Raw genomic sequence first — 21,075 nt, 5'->3', positions numbered from 1 at the left:
CGAACCTTCCTCCTTGACTAAGCTATTGCTCATCTGACCGAATATCTCATGTTGGGTTCTTCTGCGACTTTCGGAACTCTTTGCCTCAGAAGGTGGTGGAGGCGGGGTCATTGAATATTTTTAAGGCCGATGCAGAAAGATTCTTGTTAGGCAAGTGAATCAAGGGTTATCGGGGTAGATGGGAGTCTGGAATTCTAAACACAAACAGATCAGCCAACATCTGTTTGAATGGCAGAGCAAGCTCGAGGGGCCAAAACGCCTACTTCACTTGTTAATTCGTATGTTCGGATAATGCTCCTGTGAAGCAACATGAAATGTCTTATTACATTAAAGGCAGTGTACAACTATAAGTTGTTGTTCTCGAAGTTTGCCAGGCATGAATTGTCATTAACATATCTTTGCTCCGTGCCCTTTATTTTTTCATGTTTTTCAAGCCACTAGTAGTTTCGTCCTGGGTTCTGAACTGTAGAAATTGCACCACCGGCAGCGTTTGACTGAGTGGCCAGTAATTACGGGGTTTACTCCAGCTCTCTATTTTTTAAAAAACTGTGTCGAACATTTAAACCCACCAGTCCCCTCTCTCCACTCCCATATCCGTGGATGATTGAATGATTCTGGACACTGCCTCCACTAAGTCCACCATTCCTTGCCTCAGCAACCCTCATATCATCCAGATCGGGTAAATGTTCTATTTTATTGTTGGACAAAAAGTTTTCGATTGAAAGGAGTTAACTGAATCTGTTTGTTCAGTGACTCTAATTAATGCCAGTCTGCATCAAGCCTAATTATTCACTGGAGGGTTTCCCTCTTCTATTAATAAGGGACTCAGTTCAGTGTTTCATTACGTCGTGCCAGTGGGAGCAGCACTCCTGGCACTAACAGGGATCATTGGCTCCAGAGAGAGGGAGACTAACGTTCAGAAACTGATAACAATAGATTGGAATGTTAGAACAATGGGCAGGAGTTTATTTTCCAATATTTACATTCTTTCGACATATTATGATTCGTTATCATTAGCTGCTTGGATCTATTACATACTTCTGTTTGTTCAATACATTTACTATCCCATGCTGGCTATTATTGGTGTCGCTGGCAAGTGTCTCTGTCTGTTTTTTAATTCTATAAACCATGTTTAACTGCATTACTGTTCTTATCATTTACTCTGCCTTCCTTGCTGCTGTTGTTATTCCTGGTGAATCTCTATCTCCAGCTATCAGCTCTCTAAACCATGCCTGACTGTCATACAGTTCTTGTGATTTACTCTCTCATTGTTGCTGCTCCTGGTAACTCTTTATTTCCAGCTACGGGATCTGTAAACCCTGTTTCACTGCAATAATGTTGCGGTAATTTACAACTGCGAAGACTGAAGCCAGTCGTATCAGTCTCTGTGAGAAACTCTGCCCCTATCATTGATCGACTTACCCCTCCCTGACCAATGTCCGAGGCTGAGCCAGTCTGTTTGCGTTCTATTTAACCCTGAGTTGAGTTCCAAATCCATATTTTCTCCATCGCCAATCCTGCGTATTTCCTTCCATGTAATATTGCCTATCTCCGGCTCTGCCTCAGCCCATCTGCTGCATCAACCCTTACATGTGCCTTTGTTAAATCCACACTTGACTATTTCCTTCTATCCTGGTCACTCTCGCAGTTTTAATCCTCAACATACCACAGACCATACAGACCTCTGCTGCCTGCATCCTAACTCACATCAATTCCTGATCACCCATTACCCCTGTGCTCAAATCGGCTCCCGCTCTGGAAGCACCTTAATTTTAAAATTGCCAATCTGGTGTTTGAAAGCCTTCCAATTAGTCCCATTTCCCGCTCCATTTTCCATATTCCTGCAAATCTTTTGCCTTCAAGTCTTTTTCCAGATCCTTTTGAATGTGAATTTATTTTCCTCTCTTTCCGACCCTGACTGTGATTTTCAGCTCGACAGCACTACTGGAAGCTTGGATCAATGATGAGCCTTCGGCCATTTCCACTGTGGCCCTTTTAAAAGCGTTTTTTTCCCCATTTCCCTCTTTCCTGGCTGTGATATTTGGCTCTACAGCGCCGCTGGTGTGGACACTACGGAAGCTGTGCATGTCCACTGACCGCCTGTGTTAGTCACTGTCAGCTGACCATACATTCAGCAGCACGCGGAACTCTCTCCAGTGATGCTTAAGAGGACCGGTCATTCAATGTACAGGTGATGGGCCTTTGACTTACGTCTGCTATTATAAAGTTAGTGGAAATGCTGTGGATGGTTTTCTGTAGGTTGTGCTGTGAGCTGCTGCAGACATTCAGGGAGGCCAGAGGATTTGTTGACCCAAATCTGGACGAGATATAGAGACTGTATTTGGACTGTCTCTGGGTCTGTAAACTCACCAACACAAGAAGCATAGGCTGAAGAGAGGAATGTCTGCAATTAGGAAGGGGGGGGGGGGGGATGCGGGCTCTGTCCTACCCACCCCGAGTTTTCCAAGAGAACTTTTTCTATCTACACCTAACCCAGGAGCAGTGCGTGACGTGACTCCAATTCAACAAGGAGGTGGTCACAGAGCTGAGGACGGAGGTGCCAGAGGCCGTAAAGGTCACAGTTACATTGATTTTCTATGCATCCGGATCTTTGCAGGCAAGATCAAGTGGCATATCCAGCATAGATTCTTAGACAGCGATATCATCATAGAGTCATTTACGACATAAATGGAGGCCACTCGGCCCATAGAGTATATGTTGGCTTTCTGTCGAGCCTCAGTCAGTACTACTCCCCCGCTAAATCTCCATAGCCTTGCAAGTTCACTTCCTTCAAGGCCCCGTCCAGATTCCTTTTAACATAATTGATTTGTCTCTGCTTCCACCAGCCTCATTGACACCAAGATCCAGGTCATTACTATCCGCTGTGTAAAACAGTTCTTCTTCATATTCCCCCCCCCCCCCCCATCACTTGCAAAAAACTTCAATCAGTTAATGCGAACAGCTCTTCCTTGTCGAACGTTGCTAATCCTATCAATCTCGTGAGGGGTCTGGACAGTGGAGATCGGAAGAAGCTGTTCCCACTCGTGAACGGATTAAGAACTAGTGAACACAGATTTAATGTATTTGATAAAAGCAGCAATGGTAACATGAGAAAAACGTTTTCACTCAGCGAGCGAATGAGATCTGGAATGCACTGCCAGAGAGCACGCTGGAGGTAGGTCCTCTTGAGGTTTCGAAAGGTAATTGCACAGTTACCTGGAAAGGAAAAATGTACAGTGTTATGGTGAAAAGACAGGGAAATGGTACTAAGTAAATTGCTCATTCAGAAAGCCAGTGAATATACAATGGGCTGCATGGCCTCCTTCTGTGCTGCATCAACTCGTGATTCTCTATGATTCTGCCATAATCTTGCACACTTCTAATAAATCTCCTCTCAATCTCCGTTGCTCCGGGAGAAGAACGCTGGTTTTTCCAACCTAGCCTTTTAACTAAGCTGTCCCAACCACCCCCACCCCCCCACCCCGCCCCCACCACCACACTCTGCATCCCTGGAACTATTCAGATAAATCTCCTCTGCACCCTCTCAAGGATTCTTACATCCTTCCGAAAGTGAGGTGACCATAAATGGATGCAATACTCCACTTGGGGTCTCGCCAGAGTTGCATAAAGATTCAGCATAACATCCCTGCTTCTGCACATTATGCCTGCATTTGAGAAGCCGAAGATCCCGGATGCTGAATAATAATTCTCTCACTGCGAAGGTGAGTTTCAGTTTAAAATAACTTACCTTTTGTCTCGGCGGACACGGGGACTGCTGGGTAAGTCAACTTATATATTCGGGCAGTGGCGAAACCCGAAACACTACATCTGCAGTGTCTCCTACCCATCCTCCTCCTAAAAAAAAAAGGACTGTTGCGTAGAGGGTTTGGTAAGGTAAGGTTTTCCTTTTTTTAAATCTCTGTTGTCAATTTAGTGCAGAGGGGATGGAAGCTAGGCAGCTGCATGCTCCTCTTGCAGGATGTGGGAGGTGAGGGTCACCACTGGTGTCCCTGCTGACGTCACCTGTGAGAAGTGCACCCAACTCCAGCTCCTCACAGACCGTGTTAGGGAACTGAAGCTGGAGTTGGATGAACTTAGGATCATTAAGGATGCTGAGCGGGTGATAGAGAGCAGTTATAGGGAAGTAGTGACACCTAAGTTACAGGATAAAGGTAGCTGGATGACCGTCAGGGGAGGGAAAGGGAAAAGGCGCACAGTGCAGTGATCCCCTGTGGCCGCCCCAATCAATAATAAGTATACAGTTTTGGATACGGTTGCGGGGGACGACCTACCAGGGGAAATCCACAGTGGCCAGGCCTCTGGCGCTGAGAATGGCCCAGTGGCTCAGAAGGGAATGGGGGAGAATAGGAGAGCGATAGTGATAGGAGATTCAGTGGTTAGCAGAACAGACAGGAGATTCTGTGTGAGCAAACGCGACTCCCTGATGGTATGTTGCCTCGCGGGTGCCAGGGTCAGGGATGTCTCGGATAGAGTCTACAGGATTCTTAAGGGGGAGGGGGAGCATCCAGAGGTCGTGGTACATATCGGTACCAATGACACAGCGAGGAAAAGGGATGAGGACCTGAAAAGCGAATATAGGGAGTTAGGTTGGAAGCTGAAAGGCAGGACGAGCAGAGTAGTATTCTCAGGATTGCTACCGGTGCCGCGTGCCAGTGAGGCGAGAAACAGGGAGCGAGTGCAGCTGAACACGTGGCGACAGAACAGGAACAGGAGGGAGGGATTCAGATACGTAGATCATTAGGATACCTTCTGGGTAAGGTGGGACCTGTACAAGAAGGACGGGTTGCATCTGAACTGGAGGGGCACCAATATCCTGGGCGGGAGGTTTGCAAGAGCTCTTTGGGAGGGTTGAAACTCGTTTGGCAGGGGGATGGGAACCGGAGCTGCAGATCAATGGATGGGCTAGCTGTTGAACAGGCGGATACCGAGTGCAGAGAGTCTGTGAGGAAGGTGAGACAGTTGACAGGGCAAAGTTGCAGCCAGTATGATGGGTTGAAGTGTGTCTATTTGAACGCAAGAAGTGCCAGGAATAAGGGTGATGAACTTGGAGCATGGATCAGTACTTGGAGCTATGATGTTGTGGCCATTACGGAGACGTGGATATCACAGGGTCAGGAATGGATGTTGGATGTTCCGGGGTTTAGATGTTTCAAAAGGAATAGGAAGTGAGGTAAAAAAGGTGGTGGAGTGGCATTGCTAATCAGGGATAGTATCACAGTTGCAGAAAGGGAGGTCGTCGAAGAGGGTTTGTCTACTGAGTCATTATGGGTGGAAGTCAGGAACAGGAAAGGAACAGTCACTTTGTTGGTAGTTTTTTATAGACCCCCCAATAGCAACAGAGACAGGGAGGAACAGATTGGGAGGCAGATTTTGGAAAGGTACAGAAGTAACAGGGTTGTTGTCATGGGTGACTTCAACTTCCCTAATATTGATTGGAACCTGCTTAGAGCAAATAGTTTGGATGGAGCAGTTTCTATCAGGTGTGTCCAAGAAGGTTTCCTGACTCAATATGTTGATCGGCCGACTAGAGGGGAGGCTATGTTGGACTTGGTGCTTGGCAACGAACCAGGCCAGGTGGCAGATCTCTCGGTGGGAGAGCATTTCGGTGATAGTGATCACAACTCCCTGACCTTTATTATAGTCATGGAGAGGGACAGGAGCAGACGGGATGGAAAAATATTTAATTGGGGGAGGGGGAAGTACAATGTTATTAGGCAGGAACTGGGGAGCATAAATTGGGAACAGATGTTCTCAGGGAAATGCACGACAGAAATGTTGCTGCGACTGCTGGATAGGTTTGTCCCGATGAGGCAGGGAAGATGGTAGGGTGAAGGAACCTTGGATGACAAGAGATGTGGAACAGCTTGTCAAGAGGAAGAAGGAAGCTTACTTAAGGTTGAGGAAGGAAGGATCAGACAGGGCTCTCGTGGGTTACCAGGTAGCCAGGACGGAACTGAAGAATGGACTTCGGAGAACTAGAAGGGGACATGAAAAAGTCTTGGCGGGTAGGATTGAGGAAAATCCCAAGGCGTTCTACACTTATGTGAGGAACAAGAGGATGGCCAGAGTGAGGGTAGGGCCGATCAGGGATAGTGGAGGGAAGTTGTGCCTGGAGTCGGAGGAGATAAGGGAGGTCCTAAATGAATACTTTGCTTCAGTATTCACTAGTGAGAGGGACCTTGTCGTTAGTGAGGACAGCGTGGAACAGGCTGATATGGTCGAACAGGTTGTGGTTAAGAGGGAGGATGTGCTGGAAACTATGAATGATATGAGGACAGATAAGTCCCCAGGGCCAGACGGGATATACACAAGGAAATTACGGGAAGCGAGGGAAGAGATTGCTGCGCCTTTGGCGATGTTCTTTGCATCTTCACTGTCCACTGGAGTAGTACCGGATAATTGGAGGGTGGCAAATGTTGCTCCCTGATTCAAGAAAGGGAATAGAGATAACCCTGGGAATTATAGACCAGTCAGTCTTACGTCGGTAGTGGTCAAATTATTGGAGAGGATTCTGAGAGACAGGATTTATGATTATTTGGAAAAGCATGGTTTGATTAGAGACAGTCAGCATGACTTTCTAAGGGGCAGGTCATGCCTCACAAGCCGTATCGAATTCTTTGAAGATGTGACAAAACACATTGATGAAGGAAGAGCAGTGGATGTGGTGCATATGGATTTTAGCAAGGCGTTTGATCAGGTTCCCCATGGTAGGTTCATTCAGAACGTAAGGAGGCATGGGATTCAGACAAAGCTAGCTGTCTGGATACAAAATTGGCTGGCCCATAGAAGTCAGAAAGTGGTCGTAGATGGAAATAATTCAGCATGGATCTCGGTGACCAGTGGTGTTCCACAAGGATCTGTTCTGGGACCTCTGCTCTTTGTGATTTTTATAAATGACTTTGATGAGGAAGGGGAAGGCTGGGTTAGCAACTTAGAAGATAACACGAAGGTTGCTGGAGTTGTGGATAGTGTGGAAGGCTATTGTAGGTTGCAACGTGACATTGACAGGATGCAGAGCTAGGCTGAGCGGTGGCAGATGGAGTTCAACCTGGAAAAGTGTGAACTGATTCATTTTGGAAGGTCAAATTTGAATGTGGAATACAGGCATAAAGACAGGATTCTTGGGAGTGTGGAGGAACAGAAGGAATCTTGGGGTCCATGCCCATACATGGCTCAAAGTTGCCACTCAAGTTGATAGGGTTGTTAAGAAGGCGTATGGTGTGTTGGATTTCATTAACAGGGAGATTGCGTTTAAGAGCTGCGAGGTTATGCTGCAGGTCAATAAGGCCGTGGTTCAACCACACTTTTAATATTGTGTTCAGTTCTGGTCGCCTCATTATAGGAAGGATGTGGAAGCTTTAGAGAGGGTGCAGAGGAGATTTTTCAGGATGCTGCCTGGACTGGAGGGCATGTCCTACGAAGAAAGATTGAAGAAGCTAGTGCTTTTCTCATTGGAGCGAAGAAGGATGAGAGGTGACTTGATAGGGGGGTACAAGATGATGAGAGGCATAGATAGAGTGGACAGCCAGAGACGTTTTCCCAGTGTGGAAAGTGCTATCACCAGGGGGCATAATTTTAAGGTGATTGGAGGAAGGTTTCGGGGAGATTTCAGAGGTAGGTTCTTTACACAGAGAGTGGTGGGAGCGTGGAATGCGCTGCCAGCGGTGGTCGTAGAAGCCGATACATTAGGGACATTTAAGTGACTCTTGGATAGGTACATGGATGATAGCAGAATGAAGGGTAGGTAGTTAGTTTGATCTTCGAGTAGGTTAAAGGTTCGGCACAACATTGTGGGCTGAAGGGTCTGTTCTGTACTGTTCTATGTTCCATGTTCTATGTTCAGTATGTCTTGCCACCTTCAAAGATGTATGTACATGTACCCACAGGCCTTTCTGTCCCTGCACACTCTTTAGAACAGTGCCATTAAGTCTCTATAGCCTCACCCTATCCTTTCTGCCAAAATGCATCACCTCACACTCCTCTGTTTTAAATTCCATGAACCATTTCTCTGCCAATTCTCCCAGCTTATCTATGTCCTTTTGCAGGCGGTTTGTATCATTCTCTCTGTTTGTCATTCCTTCAAGTATAGGAAAAAAGGCACATTTTGAGATTCTGCTCTGAATTCCACTATCCAAGATATTTATATATATCAACAAAGAAAAAGCAGTGGTCTCAGTACTGATCTTGGGGAACGCCATTGTCCACCATTCTCCAGTATTAAAAATAACCATTTAACACAATTCTCTTTTTCTGCCCTTAGTCCATTTTGATACACTAGGACATTGGCCTTCCCAATCTGAGGCTCACATTTGGTGCCATGTCAAACACTTTTGTTTCGAAATCAATATAAACAGCATCCAGCGCATTCCTTTCATAAAGCTTCTCTGTTACATCATCAGAAAATTCAATGACATTAGTAAAGCATGATTTGCCTTTTGAAAAATCCGTTTTGACAATTCTTAATTAACTCAAACCTCTCCAAGTGTATGTTGATCTTTTTCCCCGTAATGATTGTTCCTAAAAGCGTATTTACCACTGACGTTAAGCTCACCTGTGTGTCGCCCTGATAATTCCGAGAGGTGAAGGTGGCCATCTATGTCATAATCTTCTCCCTCAGCAGGGAGAAGCGGGATGAGAGGTTCCGTGGCTTTGTCAGGATAGCGGGATCCCAGATGGTGCAGGTGGCTCTGCGGGTTCCCCGTGTCAACGGGGAGAGTTGCAGGAGCTGAAAACAACTCTCACTCCATTAATGTGCAGTTGGTGTGTAACCATGCCTACTACATCATGTTGGTGAATGCCCACTACCCTTGGGGCAGCTACGATACCTTCATTCTGAAGCAGTTTGGAGAGTGCAGCGATAGTCATGACCAGAGCACAATGTGTGGCCTAGCTGTGTAGTGAGTAGGGAGAAAGGGCAAGAGATCAAGAGTGATTGGGAATTCTATAGTTAGGAGAACAGATAGGTGTTTATGTGGTCGCAGATGTAATTCCAGGATGGCATGCTGTGTCCCTGGTGCAAGGGTCATGGATATCACCGGGGGGCTCCAGGGAATTCTGGAGGGCGAGGATGCACAGCCAGTGGTCGTGCTCCACATTGGTACCAATGATAGAGGAAGAAAGAGGGATGAGACCCTGCAGGCTGAGTTCAGGGAGTTCAGAACGAGATTCGCAAGCAGGATTACAAAGGTAGTAATCGCTGGATTACTCCCAAGGTCATGTGATAGTGAGTGTCGAAAAGGGAAAATACAGCAGAAGAATGCGTGGTTGGATAGATGGTGCAGGAGGAATGGCTTCAGATTTCTGGGACAGCAGGACCGGTTCTGGGGAAGATGGGGCTTGTACAAGCCGGGCGTTCTGTACCTGAACAGGACTGGGACAAATATCCTTGCCAGAAGGTTTGCTTGTGCTGTTGGCGATGGTTTAAACTAGCTTGGCATGGGGCTGGGAAGCTGAGCACATTCGTAGACAGTACAATTTCAGGGCAGGGAACAGGAGACAGGATATTTGCAAGTGACTCTGAAAGACCGAAGAAGCAAAGGTTAAAAAGTGCGCAGCACAGGAATTTGGCAGTGTCAATGGCTATTTATTTAAATGCAAGGAATAAAGTAAATATAACCGGTGAGCTGAGGACACATATGGACAAGTGGCAAATTGATATCGTTGCTACAACGGAAACTTGGCTAAAGGAGAGCAGGAATGGGAGCTCAACATCCCCGGATATAGAGATTTCAGGCAGGATAGAGAGGGAGATTAGAAAGGAGGGGTGTAGCATTATTAGTTACGGAATCAATAACAGCTGTGAGGAGGTATGATATGCTAAATGAATCATCAAATGAGGCCATATGGGTGGAGCTCAAAAATAAAAAGGGGCAGCCACACTACTACAAGTGTCCAATGTAGACCCATAAACAGTGAGAAGGAGGTAGAAGAAGAAATATGTCGGCACATTACGAAGTGCAAAATCTATTTGGGAATTAATAGTTGTGGATTTTAACAACTCCAATATTAACTGGGATACAAACAGTACGAAGGGCACAGAGGAAACAAAATTCTTGAATTATGTTCAAAAGGACTTTTTTTAGCAAGCACGGAACTAACCCAACGAGAGGGAATGCAATTCTAGATTTAATATTCAGTAATGATGCTGGGCAAGGGGAGGAAGTAACAGTGGGTGGCCATTTAAGAGATATTGAGAACAATACAGTTAGTTTTAGCATCATCATGGGAAATGACAAAGATAAAACAGAAGTAAAAATTCTAAATTGGGGGAAGGCAAATTTTAAGAAACTGAAAGGTGACCTGGCGAAAGTAGACTGGATACAGTTATTTGAAGGAGCATTTAGTTGCAAACCAGTGGGAGGCATTTAAAAACGAAATTCAACAGGCACAGTGTAGGCACGTCCCTAAAGCGTGGCACTGCCAAATTTCGAACTCCCTGGTTATCTAGAAGCTTACAGGGTAAGTTAAAGTTGAAAAAGAAGGCATATGATGATCACAAACAACTTGATTCTTTTAAAATATTTGAGGAGTATGGAAAGTGCAGGGGTGAAGTCACAAAGGAAATTGGAAAAGCAAAGTGAGGGCATAAAAATTATTCGCAGGTAATATCAAGGAAATCCGAAAGATGTTTCATCAGTATATTACGAGCAAGAGGATAACTTAGGTAATGGTCGGGCCTATCAGAGATGGACAAGTGAGCTTATGTGCAGATGCAGAAGATGTGGGCAGGATCTTAATGAGTTTTTGTCTCTTTTTTGGCAAAGAAGAGGGATGATGCAGACGTTGTAGGGGTGGAGGGGTGTGAAATATTACAGAGGAAGTACAAACAGCAAAGAACAGTACCGCACAGGAACAGGCCATTCGCCCCTCCAAACCTGCGCCGATCTTGATGCCTGCCTAAACTAACACCTTCTACACTTCCGGGGCCCATATCCCTCTATTCCCTTCCTATTCATGTATTTAAAGTACTAGAGGCTCTGACATCCTTGAAAGTGGATAAAACGCCAGTACCGGATGGATTGCATCCACGATTGTTAAAGGGCACCAGGGAGGAAATGATGTGCACGCTGATGATCATCTTCAAATCCTCACTCGATATAGGAGAGGTACCTATTGATTGGAAGTCTGAGAAAATTGTACCATTATTTAAAAAGGGTGTGATGGATAGGCCAAATAATTATAATCCGTTCAGTCTGACCTTGGTGGTGGGTTAATTGTTAGAATGTATTCTGAGGGACAGGATAAACTGCCAGTTAGAAAGGCACGGATTAATCAGGGATAGTCGGCATGGATTTGTAAAGGGAAGGTCATGTCTTACGACCTTAATTGAGTTTTTTGAGGCAGTCACAAGAAGGCGTGAAGAGAGAAGTACAGTGGATGTAGTCTACATGGACGTTAGTAAGGCATTTGTGAAGTTCCCACATGGCAAACTGGTCAGTAAGACGAAGGCCCATGGGATACAGGGCAATGTGGCAGGTTGGATCCAGAATTAGCTCAGGGATAGGAAACAAAGGGTAGTGGTCGACGGATGGATTTGTGAATGGAAACCTGTTTCCACTGGCGTTCCACAGGGCTCAGTGTTGGGTCCCTTGCTGTTTGTGGTATATATTAGCGATTTGGAATTAAATGTGAGAGGCGTGATTGGGAAATTTGCTGATCACACACAAATTGGTCAGGTAGTTGAAAGTGAAGGTGACAGCTGTAGACTCCATACTGGTGTCAAAGGTTTGGTTGAGTGGGAAGAAGAGTGGTAAATGGAATTTAATTCAGATAAGTGTGAGGTAATGCATTTGGGGAAGGCAAATAAAGCACGGGAATGCACAATAAATGGGAGGATAGTGAGAGCGGTAGAAGAAGTGAGAGACCTTGGAATGTCTGACAACAGGTCCCTGAAGGTGACAGGACAGATAGTTAAAATAGTGAAGAAGGCAGACGTAATACTTTCCTTTATTGGCCGAGGTATAGAATTCAAAAGCTGGGATGTAATGTTGGAACTGTATAAAACGCTGGTTAGACCACAGATGGAGAATTGCGGACAGTTCTGGTCACCACATTATAGAAAGGATATAATTGCACTGGAGACAGAACAGAGGAGATTTAAAAATATGTTGCCAGGGCTCGAAAGTTGTAGCTATGAAGAACGATTGGACAGGTTAGGGTTATTTTCCTTAGGGCAGAGGAGGCTGAGAGGTGACGTAGTTGAGGTGCACAAAATTATGAGGAACCTAAATAGAGTAGACAGGAAGTACCTGTTTCCCCTAGCAGAGATATCAATTACCAGGGGGCAGATGAAAGGAGTTTTATAGAATGATTAGAAGGGACATGAGGAAAACCTTTTTCACACAGAGCGTGGTGGGTGTCTTGAATTTTCTGCGAGGAACTGTGCAGAAGGTAGAAAGCCTCAATTATTTTAAAATGTACCTGGTCATGTACCTGAAGTTCTGTAACCTGCACGGCTCTGGACCAAGTGCTGGAAGTTAGGATTAGATTGGGTGGCTAGTTTCTATTTTTTTTTCTTCCAGGCCAACATAGACACGAAGGTCTGACTGGCCACCTTCTGGGCCGTAATGCTTCTATGGTTCTATGGTTCCATGGTTCTTTCTATGGGAGCCGGAGGAACCAGTTGTCGCAGTCCAAGTAGGTACCAACGGCATAGGTAAAACTAGAAAAGAGGTTCTGCTTAGACTGCCTGAGGAGTTAGCGCCAAATTGAAGAGTAGAAACTGAAGGGTAATAACCTCTGGAGTATTAACTGAGCAAAGTCCATTTGGCAGAGGGCACATAAGATTCCTGAAATGAATACGTGGCTCAAAGACTGGTGCGGGTGAGGTGGGTTTTGGTTCCTGGGGCACTGGCACCAGTACTGGGGGAAGTGGGTCCTGTACTACTGCGACGGTCTGCACGGAAATCGTGCTGGAACCAGTCTTGTAGCAAACTGTATAACTGGCTAAATAGAGAGGGTTTTCAACTAAAAAAGGGGTTTGAGGGATCATGCCTTAGTAGATGTAGCAAATCAAGGGGTAGAGCCAAGACAAGAGAGCAGAACAGTAACATGGGAATTGAAGGTCGGAGAATGGTAAAAACGGACAGAACGAAAGAAACCTAAGAACATACCAACAGTCAAGACTAGATGCTACACAGATAACAAAAAAGACCAAAATAAAGGCTCTGTATCTGAATGCACACAGCAATCACAACATCGTAGACAAACTGATAGTGAGCAATGAAGTAAATACATATTATCTGATGGGTAATTCAGAGAAATGGCTGCAGGATGACGAGGAATGGGTCCTCGATATTGAGGGGCATATAGCATTCAAGGAGAATAGGAAGCTAGGTCAATGTGGAGGGGTAGCACTGATAACCTAAGATGGCATCGCTGCAATAGTTAGAGATGACATTGGTTGAGGATATAAGAATGCAGAATCGATTTGGGTAGAGATGAGGAATAGTAGGGGAAAGAACTCAATTGTGCGAGTGGTCTACAGCCCCCCTAACAGTAACTACAGTTTCGGACGAAGTATTGACGAAGAAATAGAGGGTGCTTGTGACAAAGGGACAAGAACAGTCCTGGGTGATTTTAATCTACACATAAACTGGAAAAAAATCAGATTGGCAATGGTAGCCTAGATGAAGAGTTCATAGAATGCTTTAGAGATAGTTCCTAAAGCAGCACGTTTTGGAACCAACCAAAGAGCAAGTTTATTCGACTTGGTATTGTGTAAAGCGACACAATTCATTAATGAGTTCAGAGTAAAGACACCTCTAGGTAACAGCCACCATGATATGATTGAATTTTACATCCAGTTTTAAAGAGATAGGAGTGAGTCGAATGCTGGTATTTTACAGTTAACTAAGAGAAATTATGTGATATGATAGTTGAGCTAGCTGATGTGAACTGGGTTACTAGACTAGGAGATAGATCAATAGAGAAGCAGTGGCAGACATTTAAGGGGATATTTCAGAAAATGCAGAATAAGTATATTCCTACTATAAAGGAAAAATGTAAGGCGAGGACCCACCTTCCATGTTTAACTAAAGAAGTTCAGGAAAGCATCAAACTTAAGGAAAGGTATACAATTGTGCAAAGATGTCTGTCAGGTCAGCTGATTGGTCAGAATAACGAGAACGGCAGAGAATGACTAAAAGGTTAATCAGGAGAAAGAAGGTACAGTTTGAGAGGGAACTAGCTAGAAATGTAAAAACGGATAGCAAGATTATCTGCAGGTATTTAAAAAGGAACAGAGTAAGTAAAGTGAGTGTTGGTTCTCCAGAGAGTGAGAATGTGGACTTAATATTAGATAATGCGGATGAAATGAACAAACATTTTGCTTCTGTCTTCACTATAGAGGGTACGAAAAACATTCCAGTAATCGCTGTAAGCCTGGAGACGGAAGGAAGTGAGGAACTTAGTGAAATTACAATCACCAGAGAAGCGGAACTGACCAAACTAACGGACCTGCTGGCTCACTAGTCCCCGGATCCTGATGGGCTTCATCCGAGGTCTTAAAAGAGGTAGCCAGTGGGGTCGTAGATACGTTGGAGTTATTTTGTTTTTCAAAATTCGTTGTTTCTGGAAAGGTTCCATCTGACTCAAAAGTAGCAAATATAACCTCTCTATTCAAGAAGTGGGGGAGAGAGAAAACAGATAGCTATGGACCAGTTGGCTCGACGTCTGTCTTGGGTATGTGTTAGAATCGATTATTAAGGAGGCTACATCTGTGCACTTAGAAATTACAAGGTAATTGGAAAAGTCAGCATGGATTTGTGAAAGGAAAATCATGTTTAACCAATTTATTGGATTTCCTTGAAGGAGTAACATGCGCTGTGGATAAAGGGCAACCCGTTGACGTATTGTACCAGAATTTCCAGAAGGCACTTGAAAAAGTGTCACATAAAGTGTTATTGCGCAAAGTAGGAGCTCATGGTGAAGGGGGTAACATGTTAACATTATAGAAGATTGGCTGGCTGGCAGAAAACAGAGAGTATGCATAAGTGAATCACAGCACTGAAACAGTCCCTTCGGCCCACCGAGTCTGTGCTGACCATCAACCACCCATTTCTACTAATCCTACATTCGCTGCCAGATCCCCACCTTTCCTCCGACCTACCTACCTACACTAGGTGCAATTAACAATGGACAATTCATCTATCAACCTACAAGTCTTTGGCTGTGGGAGAAAACCAGAGCACCTATCAGAAATCCACGCAGGAACAGGGAGAGCATGCAACTCCGCTCAGAAAGTACCCAGAACCGAACGCGGGTTGCTGGAGTTATGAGTCTGTAGTGCTAACCACTGTGCCACTGTCCCACCTTTCCTGATTGGCAGCATGCGATGGCTAGAGTCCGACAGGGGTCTGTGCTGGGGCCTCAATTTTTTACAATTTATATCAATGACATAGATGAGGGGAAAGAAAGCCTGTTAGCTAAATTTGAAGATGGCACAAAGATAGGTAGAAAAGTATGAGCTGAAGAGGACATAAGGAGGTCGCAGAACCATATAAATAGGGGGAGTGAGTGGGAAAAAATCTGGCAGATGGAGTGTAATGTGGGTAAATGTGAATTTGATCATTTTAACAGGAAGAATCAAAAAGCAGAGTATTTCTTAAACGGGGAACCACTGAATAGTAAAATAAAAGCAAAATACTGCGGATGCTGGAAATCTGAAAAAAAAACAAGAAATGCTGGATTCACTCAGCAGGTCTGGCAGCATCTGTGGAAAGAGAAGCAGAGTTAACGTTTCGGGTCAGTGACCCTTCTTCGGAACCACTGAATAGTGCTGAGGTGCAGAGGGATCTAGGCGTTGTACTGTAGGAGTCACAAAAGATTATTATGCAGATACAGCAAGTAATAAAGAAGGCTAATGGGATGGTATCATTTATTACGAGAGGAATTGAAAATAAAAGAAAGGATATTATGCTTCAGTTATACAGGGCATTGGCGAGACCACATCTCGAATACTGTGTGCGGCTTTGGTCCCCTTATTTAAGGAAGGATGTGCTGTATTGGAGGCGATTCAGAGGAGGATTACTAGATTGATACCTATAATAAGTGGTTTGTCTTCTGAGGAAAGGTTGGATAGATTGGGTTTGTTTTCACTGGGGTTAGAAAAGTGGGGGACATTTGATAAAAGTTTATAAGTTCCTGCAAGGTCATGACAAGGAGGATGTGGCGGCGTTGTTTCATCTTGTGGGTGAGTACAAAACTGGGGGGCACAGTTTGTCAATTCGGGGTCGCCCTTTCAGGACGGAGACGAGGATCTTTTATTTCTCTAAGAGGGCTGTGCGACTTTTGAATTCTCTGCCTCATAAATTGATGGATTCGGAGCCATTGAATATTTTTAAGGTAGGTGGAGATACATTCTTGTTAGGCAATGGAATCAAAGATTATAGGGGTAGATACGAGTGTGGAATTCGAGTCAGATGCAGATCAGCATGATCCTACTGAATGGAGGAGCAGCCTCGGTGGGTTCAATGGCCGACTTCGGCTCTTAATTTTTTATCTGTGTATGGTCATGTGGGATCTGCAGACATTCACTCCGAAGTCCATCACTTCTTCTACAGCTCTTAGTATTCTCCCATTAAATTTGTATTCCTTGGCCTTGCTTGACTTCCCCAAATGCATCACCTCACACTTCTCCGAGTTGAATTCCATTTGACACTTTTCCACCCACCTGACCAGTCCATTGATACATTCCTGCAGTCTTCACCTATGCTCTTCGCTATCAACCACATGACCATCTTTTGATGCATCTGCAAACTTCTTGATCATGCCCCCTACACTTATATCCAAATCGTTAATTTCTACCACAAAAAGCAGAGGATCCAATTCTGAGCATTGCGGACCGCTGCTGGAAACAGCCTGCCAGTCTCAAAAAAACTCCTGCCTAAACTTAAACGTTGTTCCCTGCCACTGAGCGAATCTTGTAACCACCTTTCTGCATTTCCCTGGACCGCATGGGGTTTTATTTTGTTATTTAGTCTGCCATTTGGGTGCTTGTCAAAACCCTTGCTAAAATCTTCGCAGACAACAACAACTACACTACCCTCATCTTTCTTCCTTTTTACTTCTTCAATAAATGTAATCAAGTTGCTCAGACAAAATATTCCCTTACTGAATCCATACTGGCTGTCCTTGATCAATTCGTGCTCTCTAAGTTACAGTTTATCCGGTCTCTCAGAATAGATTCCAATAATTTGCCCCCTACTGACGTTAGCCTGACTGGCCGATAATTATTTGGTCTATCTTTCGCTTCCTTTTTAAACAAACATGCAATGTTTGCTGTTCTCCAATCCTCTGGCACCACACCTGTATCCAGTGAGTACTGGAAAATGATGGACACACTCGCTGCTATTTCCGCCCTGGCTTTCTTTTACAACCTAGGGTACATTACATCCAGCCTTGGTGATTTATACATTTTCAAGAGTATCAATCCCATTAATACTTCCTTTCTTCCTATCTTTATCACAGTCATACTTCACACCCTTTTCCTTAACTACAATGTCTGAATCATCCCCCTCTTCTGTGAAGACAGATGTAACTGAAAAGTCACCTCCTTTTTGACGGAGAGGGAACCAACAGAAAGCAGGCTTCCCTGCTGTTTTTTTTCCTTCTTTTTTTGCAGCTTGGCTTCTTGTAGATTTTTTTTGCTGGATTTTTCGAAGAGTGGAGTCTTTTTTTTATTTTTTTGTTCTTTCTGAAATGGTCTCAGAGAGAGAGCTGTGAAGGGTCAGACAGGTTGTGGCATCTTCTAGGCAGGTGTGACTTCCGAAATGGATGTTCTCTGAATTGCTTCAGTTCCAAATTCTGCAGGCTCTTGGACAATCTGTACCACATGATCTCCCTGCCCCATTTTAGCAAGTGGAACATAAAAGTACAACGTAAAACATGCTAAAGAAAATGCTGGTTGACGTTAATGCTCAAGTTCATCAAAGAAAAGTTACAGACAGTTCGCATCTATTCACAACATTCAGCCCCGACAGATAGGCTCCCTTTTTGGACTTTAATGCGCCCTACTCCTGCCTTAGTTTTCCTCTTATTCTTAATGTTTAGAGGAAACATCTTTGTGTTCACCTTGATTTTTCTTGTCAATATTCTTTCATGTTATCACTTTGCTTTTCTAATTTCCTTTTTGATTTTCCCCCTCCACTCTATGTACTCCTCCCAGCTTTCTGAAGTATTGAGCTCTCGGTGAAGGACATAAGCTTTTCCTTTCTGTCTTATCTTACCCGGTAAGTTCCTTGACATCCATGGAGCTCCAGATATGGCCATCCACCGTTTTTTCTTTCTGGCAACATGTTTACTTGGAACCCCACGAATCTCCCCTTTGAATGTCCCCACTGCTCTGACACTGATTTACCTTCAACGACCTGTTTCCAGTCCACTTTCGCTACCGTCTGCTACCTGCAGGCCTTGGGAACCCTGCTCTAATTACCTGGGGTCAATGGCACCTGCAACAGGCCTTTCCCAAACCTGGTGTGGTGCTAGCATTATCCCACACTCCCTGATTGGCTGCACATACCCCACACTTATCTGGCATCCAAGACTCTAGCCATGACCCCAGTCCCAGCTCCGTGCCTTACTGGCAGCGCCCCCACACACTGACTGGCACCAGCATCCTCGCCACAATGACCTGAGGTTCAGGGATTCAGCGATGGTCTTGATCCCAGTTATCGTGTGTTCCAGCAATGACCCCACCCAGCCCCCCGCCCCCCCACCCCGCCATTCGCTGATTGGATGAAGCAACCCCGTCACACATACCTTGGGACCGGGGTCTAGCGATGCTCCTCGCCCCAGGCCTGGTGCATTACTGGCAGTGGCCCGACTCCTTGACTGGGCCCGGCGTCCTCGCCATAATTATCTGGGGTCTAAGGCTGCAGCCATGGTCCTGCACCCAGGCCTGGTGTAGTACTGGCAGTTTCACTGTTCCCGGTGGTATTGCCAATACTACTGTGCTGCTAGCCGTCTGATTGTTCAGCAGCTTCGCCAAGCGAGATCCCCATTCTTAAAGGGGTGCAGACAACGGCGCCAGGCAGTTAATCGCCCGAGCGCCATTGAATTACGCCTGCTATTGTCTCTAAATTGCCAAGATGTGATTTCACTCATCAGGAACCCCTCTGGCTCCACTAAATTCAGCTCCTTGACTCCAGATGAAATCCCTGTCATTGACACAATAATTAGTTACATACTGAATGTGGTAACAAATTATGGTTTTACTCCCAAACTTTGTATCGTTTCCTGATAATTTCCCCTGATTACTGTTAACTTAGTGACGATTGAGATTATTTGTTTCATTGACTTTTCAGTGTATTCATTTCCAACTATTGCTTTGAAATAATTGAATTCCGTGCTGCCTGTCACTGGTGAGGGAATCTCTCAGCCTCAGTGCTGCAGATGCTGCAAATCTGAAGTACAAACAAAATATTCTGGAAATATTCAGCTGGTCTGGTAGCATCTGTGGACAGAGCAACAGAGTTAGTGTTTCAGGTTGGTAATCCTTCATCAGAACTGGCAGAGATTAGAGATGGAACTGTTTGTAAACCAGAGAGGGAAAGGAGGAATGGAAAGGATTCTGAACAACATTGAGTTTCACAATTTCAGTATCATCCTTTTGTCAATGAATCTCTCATGCCTTCCACTGTGTTCCAGTCCATTCCATTTGTTGTTTCATGTGCGATCGTTTCAGTACATCAGTGGATACAGGAACACAATTGTAAATATCAATAAGTAATCAATCAAACTGGTAATGTTGCTCCCAGCCTGATATATAATTTCCCTCTTTATTTCCCTTCCTCACAGTTAACTTGCTGACGATTGGGATCCTGTCTCGGGGAAAGTGCGGTCTCTCCAAATGTGTCACTCGCTACCTGGTGGCCATGGCAGCGGCAGATCTACTGGTCATTATCCTCGACCTGATTTTGAGGCACATTCCCATTGTTTACAAGGAACAGTTTCAGTTTCTGTATGACATCCCCATGTGTAATGTCCACGTCGTCCTGCTTTATGCAGCCACAGACTGTTCTGTCTGGTTCACCGTCACTTTCACCTTTGATCGATTTGTGGCCATTTGTTGCCAGAAGCTGAAAAGTAAATATTGCAGAGAGAAAACAGCGGCAGTGGTCCTAGGAACAGTGACTGTGCTGAGCTGTCTAAAGAACATCTTCTGGTATTTTATGTTAACAGGTGGGTATTGGCTGCAGAACATCCCTTGGTTCTGTGCAGTTACACCGGATATTGCATTCTCTGTGGCCTGGGGAACAATCGAGTTCCTCCATTACATTTTGACCCCGGGGGTCCCATTTGTGGTGATTCTGCTTCTCAATGCTTTAACTGTCAGACACATTTTAGTGAGCAGCAGATCACGCAGGAGACTCCGGGTTCACAGAAGTGGGGACAGCCGCAGAGACCCAGAAATAGAGAGCCGCAGGAAATCCATCATTTTGCTGTTAGTTATCTCGGGAAATTTCATCCTGTTATGGACAGTGCTGCTGGTGTATTCGATATGGCAGCGGATGGATTGCTTGGGGTATTTGTCCGTAATTCTACATCTATTTCAGAGGGAATTGGCCTTCATGCTGCAGCTCCTGAGTTGCTGCACAAACACTGCGATCTATGCCGTGACCCAGACACAGTTCCGAGAGCAGTTGAAGAATGTGCTGTGCTACCCCTTTACTCGAATTTCCAGCAGCTGGAGGGCGCAGCCTGACGCTGAGATTACCGAGCGAGGGATGGCCTTTCGCTAAGGTGACTGAGTGGGGACAGGGCCAATCGTCATGGTGACAGACTCGGGGATGGTGCCTGTGGTTATGGTGAGAGAGGGGGATGGGCCTATCAATATGGTAGCGGAACAGGGCCAGGGTCTGTTGCTATGTTGACAAGGTGGCGACAGAGACTCTCGCCATTGTGACCGAGTGGGAGCGGCTGCAGTCACCATAGTGGCAAAGAGGCGAGCGCAGCCTGTCCCTCGGTTGATAGGGGAGTGAGGCGGGAGCCTGTTTCCGAGGTGATGAGAGTATTGGGCCATTTGTTATCAGGGCGACTGGGGAATGAATCGGG

The 21,075-nt window shown here is 45.2% G+C and overlaps 1 protein-coding gene across 1 annotated transcript; it reads left to right on the top strand.

Annotated features, from left to right (window-relative positions):
- The first annotated feature begins 953 nt into the window (after positions 1–953).
- LOC137361291 (probable G-protein coupled receptor 139) lies at positions 954–20,762 on the top strand. The gene is made up of 2 exons (XM_068026179.1): positions 954–1,092; positions 19,819–20,762. Exons 1-2 carry the CDS (start codon positions 954–956, stop codon positions 20,760–20,762), a joined length of 1,083 nt encoding a protein of 360 aa, XP_067882280.1.
- The last annotated feature ends 313 nt before the right edge of the window (positions 20,763–21,075 follow it).

Source organism: Heterodontus francisci, unplaced genomic scaffold (assembly GCF_036365525.1).
Source record: "Heterodontus francisci isolate sHetFra1 unplaced genomic scaffold, sHetFra1.hap1 HAP1_SCAFFOLD_50, whole genome shotgun sequence".
Taxonomy (NCBI): Eukaryota; Metazoa; Chordata; class Chondrichthyes; order Heterodontiformes; family Heterodontidae; genus Heterodontus; species Heterodontus francisci.
This window is presented reverse-complemented; position numbering and strand designations above follow the sequence as displayed.